At 33.6% G+C, this 13,766-nt stretch overlaps 1 protein-coding gene across 1 annotated transcript in view; it reads left to right on the top strand.

Moving 5' to 3' along the window:
* Window positions 1–13,766, top strand: part of eIF5B (eukaryotic translation initiation factor 5B) — a 165,776-nt gene that overhangs the window by 133,070 nt on the left and 18,940 nt on the right. Inside the window, exon 15 of the mRNA XM_088261796.1 lies at window positions 6,877–7,038. Within this exon, the coding sequence (XP_088117922.1) occupies window positions 6,877–7,038 (162 nt within the window). The remainder of the gene's footprint in view (window positions 1–6,876; window positions 7,039–13,766) is intronic.

Genomic DNA, 13,766 nt, shown 5'->3' with positions numbered 1-13,766 from the left:
TACGGGGCTTACGACCTTTCATAAGCTGGTTAAGTGATCACTTTACACACGTGTAATGTTCACCATTCTACCCATGATCGAGAACCACAGTACTCCAATTTATGAAGTCATAAATATATGACAGCAGCAGAGTGAATGCTGTTGAAATGCGCTCCCTCAGACGAATGTGCAGAAAATCATTGTATGACAGAATTAAAAACGACGATATAAGAAAGGAATGTAAGGCTGAACGAGGAATAATTGAAAATATTAGAAAGAGCTCTTTGCGGTGGTATGGTCATGTGGAGCGCATGGATAGCGAGAGAATGACTAAGAAAATATATGTGGCGAATGTGAGAGGGAAAACAGAACGTGGACGACCGAAAAAGACTTGGCACGATCAGATCAATCAGAACCTAAAATCTGGCGGTGTCAAAAGTCTGCGTAATCGGAGGGCATGTATGACTAGATGTATGGATGTGAAGGAGGCGAGGAGTGTATGTCAGGACAGAAGAGTGTGGCGTTCCATCCTCTCTGCCTACCCCTGCGGGGAAACGGCGTGATGGTAGTAGTAGTAGTAAATATATGATTATTATTCAAAAAATATTTTAATGTGTTTTGTAAGAACACTCATACTGGATTTGTCCCTAAAAGATTGACTAGAATATAATTTATCTTACGAGGGAATGGTAATTCCGAAACCGGTAATCGTGAAGTAACGTTATAAGTATTATTATACAAAATGAGGGATGAATGATAAGCATACCCTCAATTGTAGCGCTAACTCGTTTTTTTCCCTCTTGAACCTCTGTGGCAGCTAATAAAATGTCTTGTAACAGAGTAATGAAATATATATATATATATATTGTACGATGGTCCACTCGAGGTGGATGCTGTATTCTGTATCGGGCCGTTACAAAGTCTCTCTCCCTCGTATGTTCAACGTTTAAAAAGATGATTGACATTTCCCGCGCGGTCTGCGCCATGTTTTAATCTCTCGCTCCCACTCCGGTACTCACTCTGCCCAGAGAGCCATGAGAAGCCGACTTTATATTGCATATTATCTTTGTAGCTAGCAACATCGGATTGTTCTTCACTGACTTACTTTCGAACGTATGATATAAAATATGTTCAAATTCGAACATTGGAATCTTCAATTTTTTTTATTATTTTTATTGATTTGATTTTTTTTTTATTTGAATTTTTGATTTTCAAAACGTCTTATTCAATATTACAAATCGACTTTGTAAACCTAAAAAATACCCAGTTATTATGAAATAAGTGAGTATTTCAGGATAGCTTGGTATTTTTTCGCTTTCCGCAACATTTGTATATGATGTAGAATGTGTTGAAACACGTGTCACAATGGATTTTAATAAATAATGGTATTTACCGAGTTGTATTTAAAATTAAAAAAGAAATTTTCACTAATAATACAACAGGACAGTAGCGAAACCACAATCAAATTAAAAATACCAAATGTAATCTCGCATATTGGTATTCGGCTTCAATCTTTGGGTATGTATGAGGAGATGCATAAATGTGGAAGAGTCGATGAAAGTTTGCAAGGACAGAGTGGTGTGGCGTTATATTCTCTCTGCCTAGCCCCACGGAGAACCGGCGTGATGGTTAGTTAGTTAATTAGTACTGTATTTGAGAAATCCCCTTTCAATTTTTTTTTCTGTACAATAAGGATAGTGTTTATCAAAGTTACTTCAAATATTCGTATTTCGTACTAGCACACTATTACTAGGAAGAAAAAATATTATATATGAAATATTTAATTTTTGTTCAATGTTACCCCGGAATTCAAAACTATACAGATAACTTCCTTCCAATGATTAAAGAAAACACTTGTTTTTTTCTACCACTTGAGGTTATTTATTTATGAATGACAACTAGTTTCGGAAGCTAAGCTTTCATCTTCAGGTCTTAATGTAAACTAGTTTACACTATGACCTGGAGATGGAAGCTTAGCTTCCAAAACTGGTTGTCATTCATAAATAAATAAACTCAAGTGGTAAAAAAAAGTGTTTTCTTTTATAATTTCAACATGTCTTACCGCAAAGCAAATGCCGAAACAATAATTAAAATATTTCTTTCCAAATACTCGACCATTTAAAAAATTGATATTTCAATGTTTTAAATATTTGATATTTCAATGAATACCGACATCCGGAGCATGTGTAAGACGGAGGATATCGTGAGGTGGGGACGACAACGAAGGCGATACTGAAATGATCATGTAAACAGAATGTCAGATGACAGACTTCCACGTATCGCCCTTCAAGGAATCCCTGAAGGACGCAGACCCCCAGGCAGACCTCCAAAAAGGTGGAAAGACAGCTGGGAGTCAACATCCCAAGAGCTACAAGCGGAGGCACAAACAGATCCTTAGGATTTATGTATTAATTTTAAATCAAACACAGATTTTTTGAGTCTAGGATCCTTAGAATCCTTAGGATCTAGAAAAAGAAGAAGAAGAAGAAGATATTTCAATGCTTGGATCATAGTTATTTGAACACGACGCTTGAAGCTCAAACGATAGTGTATCGGCATCGCGTTGAAGATTTCGCGGCCCTAATCGCGCCCCGATCAGAGCGGATCTTCCTACTACACGCGTGGGTGAAGAATTCGCGTTATCGCTTGTCAATAATTTATTCGTCCATAATTTTTCATGCCCGCCATAAATCCATCCTTGGAAGCCATCAGCATAAATTCAATTAATATTTTTGCCCGTTAACGAGAATTCCCGGAAAATGTTTTTCTTGATGCCTTGTTTTTTCCGCCGACAAAAAAATAATGCTGGCGCGTTTTCATTATTTAAAAGAATCGATCCGCCTCAAAACAATTTCGATTTGATAAACATCGCAACGTAAATATGCACCTTCTCTAATAACTTCTAAGACACGTCTGAGACATTACTATTTATCATTAGAATTCTAACTGTCCATCCAACCTCCTCCCTTATTTTTTCCCTCTACATCCTTCCCTAAACTCTCTTTTTCCGTTCCCCTCCTTATTATCATCTTTTGTAATTTATGTTTATTTAAATGCCGATTTGTAATTTTTTAAATGTTCTAGTACTATCTACCCTCTGATTGCTAACAGCTATATATGGTATCAAACGTTTTGATCAATATCACTAGTCTGTTTTTGGTTGGTTGGAAGATATTGCTTTTTAGCAATAAGACCGCCAATGTACTTATTTATTTTCTGTACATGAAGTTCAAATAAATAAATATGAATAGTTTGACATTATCACACTAGAAGAAATTCATTGAAATTTTCTTCATATATTATATAGGTTTCTCTACTCGAGACGAAACATCTATCGTTTTTATACGAAAGAATATCGTAGTCTGAGCATCCCGAGGCTCTCGACCTACCTATATATCATTCTTCAGAAATTTTCAGCCGAGGGCACCACCGTCAGTCAAAAATCTCTCATCAAAATCACAACTTATATACGAAAGGAATCCAACAACAGTTCATCTATACATCCTTAAAAAAAATATAACATTTTGATGTTCAGAATAATTGGTAGAGAATAGTGAACGTTACACGAGTGTATAAAGTTATCGTTAGTCTTAGTATACTCTGACTTCCATTTGCTTCCGCATAAAAATGAAGGATCTTTGTCCCAAGTTGTTAGGGTGAATAATCCATCATCTCCCAATAGATGTCTCTAGTGAAGTTCTAGTGATTCGAGAATAATATTTCAAAATTGGTTCGTATATAAGTATAGAACTTCCAAGAATTTGAGTAGTGTGGTTGTCAATGTAATGGGTAGGATTGGTGAATGTTACACGTGTGTAAAGTGATAACTTAAACCAGCCTATGACGGTCGTCAGCCCCGTAAATGCCTAGACTCCATATTTTTCTTCATCTTTGATAAGATGTCAAAATATTATATGAATAATCCAGTCTGTTTTTACTCATAGATGTCGACAATGAAGTTTATTTTGAAATAAGGGTTGTGAATTATCGCTCGCTACATATAGACGTCTTTTTAAAAATTTCAACTATCGATCGTGGCGTGAAAGTAATACAGTAAGAAAAATATTACGTTCCGCTTTTACAATATTGGTCTTTTTTCCTTGAAACATTTTTTTTCTGCAATAAATAACCTGTCGTAATGACATAAGATCATGTAGGTAGTAAAAGTTGTTTAAATTAAAAAGAATTTCTCGAACATGACATTTATATTGTAAATATTAATATAAATACTTGTACGAGTCTACACGTAATCATAGAATGAAATCTTGACGCGTTTAATTGGAAAATACGTTTTGTCCTTGCGTATGCCCGATAAAATCTCATACCACGCATACTCTTCGCATATCGCTCTCCGTAAACAATAGCTTTACGATATTATTTATTTTATTTTATCTTTGACGATTCGGAAAACATGCCAAAGATGTATTTATTTATTCGTTTGTCTCATTTTATTGCGTGTAATGACGTATTGTGGACTTTAACAGGCATTCCAGTCAAATACACGTCGTTAAATATTGTTTCCCGACTATTTTTACGACGTTTCACCGAGAGCTTTAATCTGCCTATAAATTTTCAGGCGACAGTTTCAAAATATCGTATTTTTGTTATTTCTGCTTCTATCCAAACACCCCCATAAAAACATCGCTTATAATATTTTAACGTTTTGTAGATGTCCAATAACGCTCGCTTATTTAGACGCAAGGCATGTTGCATATAAATAATTAAACCAAATATCAGAATTCCTTCTTTTTCCCAACGAACGTGATAAATAAATAAATCACGTTTTAATTGAACCTGGATACTTCCTATGCCTTTCAAATGCTCTGTCGAAAATAGTCAGTAGAAAATGTACGTAAGTGTTAACAAATATTAATTTCGTATAATTTATACAGTGCTGTTTTTATGCATTAAAGGTCATCGCTATTAAGTTTTTTATTTCATACTTATTTCATTTACTAAAAATTCTTTGTTTACTAATAATATATTAATAAAATTATTGTAACTCAAATTTTATTAACGTAATACATCATTTTTCTTTACCAAATTTTTAACGCACTATAAAGAACTTGAAAAATGCACTATGAAAAAGGTTTTATTGGCTGTACGACAATTAACTATAATATATATTCATTGTTTATTTTTGATCTTGAAGTGAATAGTTTATTGTAAAAGAATTGGGTATTTCAATACTAAATTGCGGTACATTTTAATTAAAATATAGAGAATTGTTGATATATTATGATTTCCGTTTCCCTTATTGTGTTTTGTTGCCCTTATAGTATTATTCCGAATTAAACACCATTGCTGATAACTAAGCCCATATGTAGAAAAACTGCGTTATCATCATGAACGCTGTTTTTCGTTAAATTTAAATACATTTTGATTTTGTGCCAAAACTGATGTTTAAATTTCAACTTTAGGTGATCGAAATAAAAACAGAGCTGCCACACGAAAAACGCTTTCTTTAGATAAAATATTGATAGACTTTTTAAATATTACTTTTGAAACTTATGAGATAAAAATAATATAAGTGACAATGATCGTTTCAGATGAGACACATTATTTGTACATTTTAATAGTTAGACAGTCGCCTGAAATGTTTATACAAGCATACTTGGCTCTTATATTTGCATCATTCCACGCAGGATTGAGATGAGATTAGCGGAACGTTCTCGAGATAACAATTAACGGTCGGTTCCCCGAAATCTCCGCCAAGACAATATAATCGGATGATTTTTATCTCGGCGGCTTCTGAAAGTCGAAAGATGGCATCACTTCCGGCCGGGCAGGAAGTACCGCCGGCCCGTCCATTGAGCGGGAATTGGAATAACTCGTCACATCCGGTCTGCGGCGGCAGACGAGATTATAGTAACGATTATGATTGTGGATGTCGCCATCTTGTTCAGCGTTCGGGACATTCTGTACAATTTACTTAGTTCATAGTTAGTGACGCACTTCCGCTATCGAAAACTGCCGCCGCAAGGGAAGGAAGTACGAAGCCCTAATTGTTCCTGCATCCCCATTACGAATTTTGTATTTTCACCCTCGTTTTTCGAACGGAAGTGATGACTAAATTTAGTCAATATTTTTTCCCCCATTTTAAGTCATCATTTTAAATAATGAGTCACAAATTGCCATTTTAATTGTAAACAAAACCATTTATTTGCCAATGGATATTTATTGTATTTTTTTTAGGAATTCACTTCGATTGAGTTACTGTGTACAATAAACAATAAATAAATATATTACTATTTTATTGTGGTTAAATTAAGGTAATTTATGTATTATTTTAATTCAACTTGACTACTTGGCGAATTAAGTAGGTACATGCGATAATACTATTATTAAAATTATTTTAAAATATTTCATCCTTTTTTTAATTAATCGCGAAAGTAACAGACTGAACTTTTCCCCATTGGTAGTATCGTGGACTTCGGATGTGAGTTTCGTAATTTTGATTTCTTACACTCAGATTCTGTAACATTTATTTGTTAACTATATAGGTACATACATATAAATACACATACTGTTAACATTAATCAAAAAATTTATAAACATATTTAAATTATTTTTTTGCAAAGATCTACCAAACCACCTTGTGTGTCTTGTCGGTAAAGTTCTTTTTACATTCGTTATTGTATTATTTATTATTACTTTTGTTTTTATCTATTTTATATACACAAATAATAAAATTAAAAATTAAAATAAAATTAAACTATTTTACAATTTTCATATAATAAACCCATTCCTTTGTTTTGCATTTGTTCCATGTTTTATTTTGAGTTTCATAGATTGTTTCACTAAAAGATACATTGATTACAATTTTGGAAAATTCTCGGCATGTCCCAAGGAGGTTGAGAACAATAATAATATTTACCATTTTTCTTCTTGTTACAGTTTGTGGACATTGGAATCGTGTCTTCTGTGGAAGTCAATCACAAGCAGGTGGAAAGTGCTCGGAAGGGTATGGAGGTGTGCGTCAAGATAGATCCCATACCGGGGGAGGCTCCCAAGATGTTCGGGCGACACTTCGACGAAACGGACTTCCTCGTCAGCAAGGTGAGTGGTGCCAGTATAAATGTCTTAGATTAGAGGCACCTGCGTCGGTCAATCAGTTTTTTGTATATTAAAAGCATTTTAAACTTTTTTCAACCTTGTCCGCGCCTGATAGTGCATACGGCACTGCATCACATAAACGCAGTGTTATCTTGATCGTTAACACATGATGGAGAGGTGATCAGCCCTCCGCTTCAGGTATCAGTCGAGGGTAATATTGAATAAATATTATAGTGATTATTTATTTCGAATACTTTTTTTATCACTTATTTGAACCCTTCCTGGGAATCGAACTTGGGACCTACAGTACGGTAGCCGAATGTGCTGACCATTACATTACGGAGGAAGACACAAAAAGCGGAGTAGTAACTTCGTGGTGCGATAATATAACACTCTAATTCTTCATTCTTCCAATAGTTCATTGTTCACTTGGTATAATACCACTATACTATACTTTTGGAATAGCCATTCCATCATCAGGTCAACTTTAGACTACAGTTGACATTATATTCGAATCGTTATTCCGAACCGATAGTCGTAAAGTAAAGTTTTTAAGTGGAATTACACAAAGTGAACGATGAATGATAAGAAAAGTGCAAAGAACTATTAAAATCTAAATTGTTTGTATCATTTTCAGGCACCGTTTAAAAATGATGCGGAATGCATCGAAATACGTGTCACAATAGATTTTAATAAACAGTGGTATTTACTTAGTCCGCCTCCGTAGTGTAATTGTCAGCACGCTCGGCTACCGTTCTGGAGGTCCCGGGTTCAATTCCCAGGAGGGGTCGAATAAATACGAGTGATTTTTTGACTCTAATATTTATTCAACATTACCCTGGACTGGTACCTGAAGCGGAGGGCTGATCACCTTTCCTTCATCATAAGATAACACTATGTTTATATAACGTGGTGCCCTATGCATCATTGGCGTGCGGATAAGGTTTTTATTATTTATTATTATTATTTACTTAGTAAAACTCAAAATACAATGCATAGATTTTACGACAAAGTGACTGGCAAATCAATAAATGTAATTATCTATATCGCCTTAAAGGATATCTAGTCGAAAACGCTCTTATACTCGTTCTCAAATAGTGACAAGAGCATCTGCAGCCAAAATGTGGTGCACATAGGATTAAAGAAAGAAATAACAGCTGCTTTAAATTCATTTTTATGCATTTTTTTCGGAATACACAATAGAAATTTGATATTTATGTATATTATTAAAAAAACACGTCAAAATTAATATTGTGAATACTTTTTCGCCTAGTTATGGCATTTTCAAACTAATGTCACAATATTAATTATGTTTTTTTTTAATAGAATACAACTTAGTAGACTCAAAAAAATTGTATCTGATTTAAAAAGTAATACATAAATTAAAATGGAATTTTACAAATTAAACGCCAAATCAGTAAATATAGAAATTGATATATTTTTATAAAAATTATAAAATCTACGATAAAATCAGAGAATATATCGTAGTCATACAGGAGAAAGTGACCAAGTGCATTTTTTTACAACAACGTGATATCTCACTAGCTTAATATTGCCCTGAAAAAATCCCTAAAGGATTTTAAACTTGGAAGTATAATATATTACTTATAACCCTTATCCGCACCCAATGGTGCATAGGGCGCTGCATTGAATTGACGCAGTGTTATCTCGAGCATTACTTACATGAAGGCAAGGTGATCACGCTTGCGCTTCAAGAACCAGTCCAGGGTAATATTAAATAAATATTACAGTGCAAAATCACTAATATTTAATTTCAACCCCCTGGGAATCGAACCCGGGACCTCCAGCACGGTAGCTGAACACGCTGACCATTACACCATGGAGGCGGACAATATATAATATATTGACTTGTTAAAAATTACTAATTGCATTGACGTTTATATTCTTGCCAAGCAAAAGTGATTTAAATGGCCCTCCTGAAAATTTTACATTTTGCTGGTTGGTCACTTTCTACTGTACGACTACGATATTAGATGTTGTAATAATAATATGTAACACGTCGTAAGTCTACGTTCTACCCTGTTCACCGCATTCTTCCATATAACACTCCTTCATCTAGTAGCCCTACTTCTTCAATCCTGATCTGTATTATTTTCACACGGTTAAATTGTCTCTTTTCTAACTGTCCATGTGCTAAACCTACATTCCCACTACGTACGAGTAGTACTATGGAGAAAGTACATGTGTAATAAAATGTGTTTACATTATAAAACGGAACAGTCATTCAACTCTAATGCAACTCTATGAAACTTTTTTTAGCATCCGCACATGGAGTTATTTATCCATGATTGTACTGGAGACCAGTTACACGTGTTTATTATTCATGATAATTATTATGATTTCCGATCTATTTATTTTTCAAGTCATTACAAGGTCCACTTCAGATGGTTCGGTGAATTTTCCGCAAACAAAATTTTTGCGCACACATCATTTCGCTTATTTATTTTAGTTAGTGCTTCAAATATTTCATATTTGAAGCACTAACTTTGTTATTTTGTTTATTGTTTCGGCATTAACTTTGTGGTAAGACATGTTACAATGGTTATAGAAAACACTTGTTTTTTACCACTTGAGTTTTATTATAGACTATGTACATGTTTCAGAAGTTAAACTTCCATCATTCAGGTCTGTATAATATTAATTTATTATTAGATTAAAACCAATATTTTTAGCTTTTCCACTTTTTTATTTGACCAGCGACCGGGTTTCGTCGTTACCGACATCATCAGACTGGTGATGTCGGTAACGACGAAACCCGGTCGCTGGTCAAATAAAAAAGTGGAAAAGCTAAAAATATTGGTTTTAATCTAATAATAAAATAAAAATTTAATTCCATCACGAAGTGTCAGTGGATAATATAAATCTATGTATAATATTATATTATACTTATTATTCTGTATAATAACATATACTATTATAGTTATTATTATCATAGTTATTATACAGACCTGAATGATGGAAGTTTAACTGTAGTCTATAATAAAACTCAATTGGTAAAAAACAAGTGTTTTCTTTAATCTTTGTTATTTTGCATTTTATAATAAAAATGTAACTTTGTTTTAAAATCACTATAAATATTTTATTATAACTTAATTATATTGTCTACCGGTTTCGAAGCTAACCGCTTCTTTATCAAGACTGATTAATACTAAAACACTCTCTACTTAACAATATTCAATATATTTTGACGGTTAGGGAAAGAAGCTTAGGTAGATCTCAAGTGGCTTTATTATTTTTATTGTGTTGATTGGCAGTCACAGTCAAAAGGGATCAGGGATGATGAGTGATTGGAAACATATTTAATAACGGACTTTTATACTTGTGTATTTATTAGTTGTAAATTATTATTAATTGCCTTTTTAATTTCTAATATTTCTAAGTTATATCATTTAAGTCCTCTATTGCATGCGTGTAATATATTTAGACCTTTATTTCGATCAAATGAGTGATTATTTTCTATTAAGTGATTGGCAAATTCAGAATAATAATTATTATTAAGGCATCTTGTATTCTCTTTACATCGGATGTTATATTATGTTTTTATTGGCAAAGCACCCAAAATTGAGTGAAACATGCCACCTTTCATTACTGGTACCTTTCATAAGTATGATGTAAATTAACGTGAATGATTACTACAACTTACTCAAACGTTTTTGTCATACTTTTTAAAGTGCTTTATGACCGCACTATTCATTTTATGTGAGTTGATCGATAAGAGGCGCTGGACATTTAGCGGGAAGGATAAACCCTCCGAGCGAATGTCCTGAGGGAACTCAAGGTTAGGGAGTAAGGGGCAGTTAAATAGTACGTGATCAGCAGTCTCATCCTCCTCTTCACACGCGCATAATGAACAGGTTAGAATAATGATTTTTTTGAGATGGGATGACAGTACTTTGCGTGGACTTCTTACCATATTCTAAACATAGATTATTCCGCAGATTTAAAAACAAATTATGTATAAATGATGAAAAACCCCTACTTAACCCTCTTTTTCTTTTATTTTAACCCTTATCCGCACCCAATAGCGCATAGCGCATTGCATTGTTGTGTTTCCTTGATCGATAATTACACAATTCACTACTGAGGTGGACAATCACTTGTCTTAAGGCCAAGTATTCATTAAGTTGCAACTCGATATTCTCGAAATCCAGGTAACATAAGTTTTTCTTCGAAATAATTATATGGTTTTAAAATTAAAATAGTTATTGAAAAGCGAAGAGTTAAAAATATTTTTTTTTTCTATATGTATTCTAAAAAAACAAAAAAAAGTATCCAATATACATGTCACCTCTCCGGTGGTCTCCGGTAGATTATGTGTTTGCGAATATCCCCTTAACCTACCATGAAATTCTCTATCATATCTCTGCCATAAATTTGACGTTTAATTTTTTACTCTAAAATCCAATATGGCAATCTAATAGAATTGAATTAGATGCAAGGATATTGATTCTCCTTTTTCTTTTAGTGCCGATCGTGATAATTTAGACCTTATCTGCAATAGCGACTTGGTACTCAGTAGAACCTCTTTCTCAAGCTTTTAAGCCAGGATATATACCATATCTTTATTCCTATGCTGCGTTTACCTTCGACTTTCCCTTTTAATATAATCTCATTTCTCTTCCTTCATAAAAAGGTCAAAGCGCTCTTCTTTTCTTTTCTTTATTTTGTACATTCTATAGCTCCACATTTCGAATGCTTCAACCTTTTTGTAGTAGCTTTGATGCGGTCCATCTTAAAAAAAATATGCTTTAGAAAAGCAGTGAAAAGGTTGTAGCATCGTACAAATTGATTCATTATAGTAAATTTAAATTTATTTTTATATTGGTCTTGAGAGGTTGAAAATTTAAAAAAAAAATTAATCCACTACCGTTCTGGAGGTCCCGGGTTCGATTCCCAGGGGGGGGGGGTCAAATAAATATAAGTGATTTTTTATAAATTTAAAGTAAGTATGTTAATAAAACTCACTCCCTTGGTACAGTTATAATAATAGTAATAAAAATGTCTGCCTACGTAGTGCAATGGTCAGCACACTCGGTTACCGTTCTGGAGGGATCAAATAAATATAGGTGATTTTTCACTGTAATATTTATTCAATATTACCCTGGACTGGTACCTGAAGCGGAGGGCTGATCACCTTTCCTTCATGTCTAAACGATCAAGATAACACTGCGTTTATGTGATGCAGTGGCGTATGCACTATCAGGTGCGGACAAGGTTGAAAAAAGTTTAAAATGCTTTTAATATACAAAAAACTGATTGACCGACGCAGGTGCCTCAACAAACAACAACATCCCTTTTCTGTTTGCCATCGATCTCCGTTACTAGTTCTTAGCATATAAAACGCGATTTGTATTTTATATACAATAATTGATTTTATAATATTTTTTGCATTACTTTATATAATCATTTAAAATCGCCTTTATGGTTTGGAACAGATAACCTAACCTAACCTACCATCATTTGATGATTTACGCAGTCAGAATTGGAACTCGACCCTAGAAATAATCAAATACATATAGCTTGGTAACGTAAATAAATAATAATAAAAAATCAGTAATGCTTGTATCGTCAGCCCGAACTATGCATTTATGAAATGCTTCCTTCCTAACCTAAAGTTTGGATGCAAACATGGTATAAAGTTCGTCAAAGGATTGCATTGTCTGACACAATCAAACTTGATGCTGCAAAAAAAAAGAAAACATGGCTCAGTGTGCCATCTTCTGAATATTCAAATGTCTGATCGCCCAGTTGTGAGTCTTGTCTTTTTGTTTTATTTATTATCATTATGCTTCCATCGTCCTTTGTCCTTTCCTGCTCAGATGTTCGCTCTTAGGGCCAAGTGTTTGCGCGCTCTTTTTTCTCGCATTTTCTATCAGTAATAAGCACAAAAGCAATGTGAATCAAGACTCGCTGCGTAATATGGGATAAGAGTGGGGATCGGTAATAGGAACGCACCAGATGTGCTCCGCGCTTTGTTGGCAAACAAGGGTCCCCGGATCTCGACTCGGTGAGCGCTGCGCAAACAGATGTGTGACGAACTCACATATGTATGTACACATTTAAATACTCGCACTGTTTTATTTACTTGTTATATGTATAACACATTTCACTCGTCGAAAATACGTGGCATTCGTTAAAGTTTCGGGTCAAAAGGTTTGTGAAAGTAAAAGGTTAAAAGTTACAGCAACGCAGATAGTAAACAGCTTTTACAGGAAAGGGGGTTTAAGTTTTAAGGAGAGTAAACCATATACTCGTACATAAATAGTAACAGTTTTGTATGAGTTGATGATTTTAAATTTAAAAAAAATAATCGAGTCTCAAATTAGATTCAGGAGTGTATTCAATTTAAAGTCTCAGGTAAAAAGCTGGAAGGTATTTAAAAAGTATTGAAGGAACATTTTAAGTGTACAATATTTACTCATTAAATTTATTCCATCAATAATATTTGAAAATATGAATAGTCTAGGTACAAATTACTACCTAGAGACATAAAACCATCTATTTAAATTTCATATTTAACCTGACAATCATACATACAAAAGTCTTAAAATTCGGCTTTTAAAATCTTAATTTTATTTTTGTGTAACGTTCACCATGCTTCCCATTAATTAACATTCGTATTGGATTTTTTTGCATATATGCAAACCTGATTGATACCTTTCGCATGCTAGTTCTTATTTCATAGATTTGTAATATAATTTATGTTTTTT

The sequence above is a fragment of the Brachycentrus maculatus genome, unplaced genomic scaffold (genome assembly GCF_059751285.1).
Source record: "Brachycentrus maculatus isolate JH-2025_06_01 unplaced genomic scaffold, ASM5975128v1 h1tg000166l, whole genome shotgun sequence".
Taxonomy (NCBI): Eukaryota; Metazoa; Arthropoda; class Insecta; order Trichoptera; family Brachycentridae; genus Brachycentrus; species Brachycentrus maculatus.
This window is presented reverse-complemented; position numbering and strand designations above follow the sequence as displayed.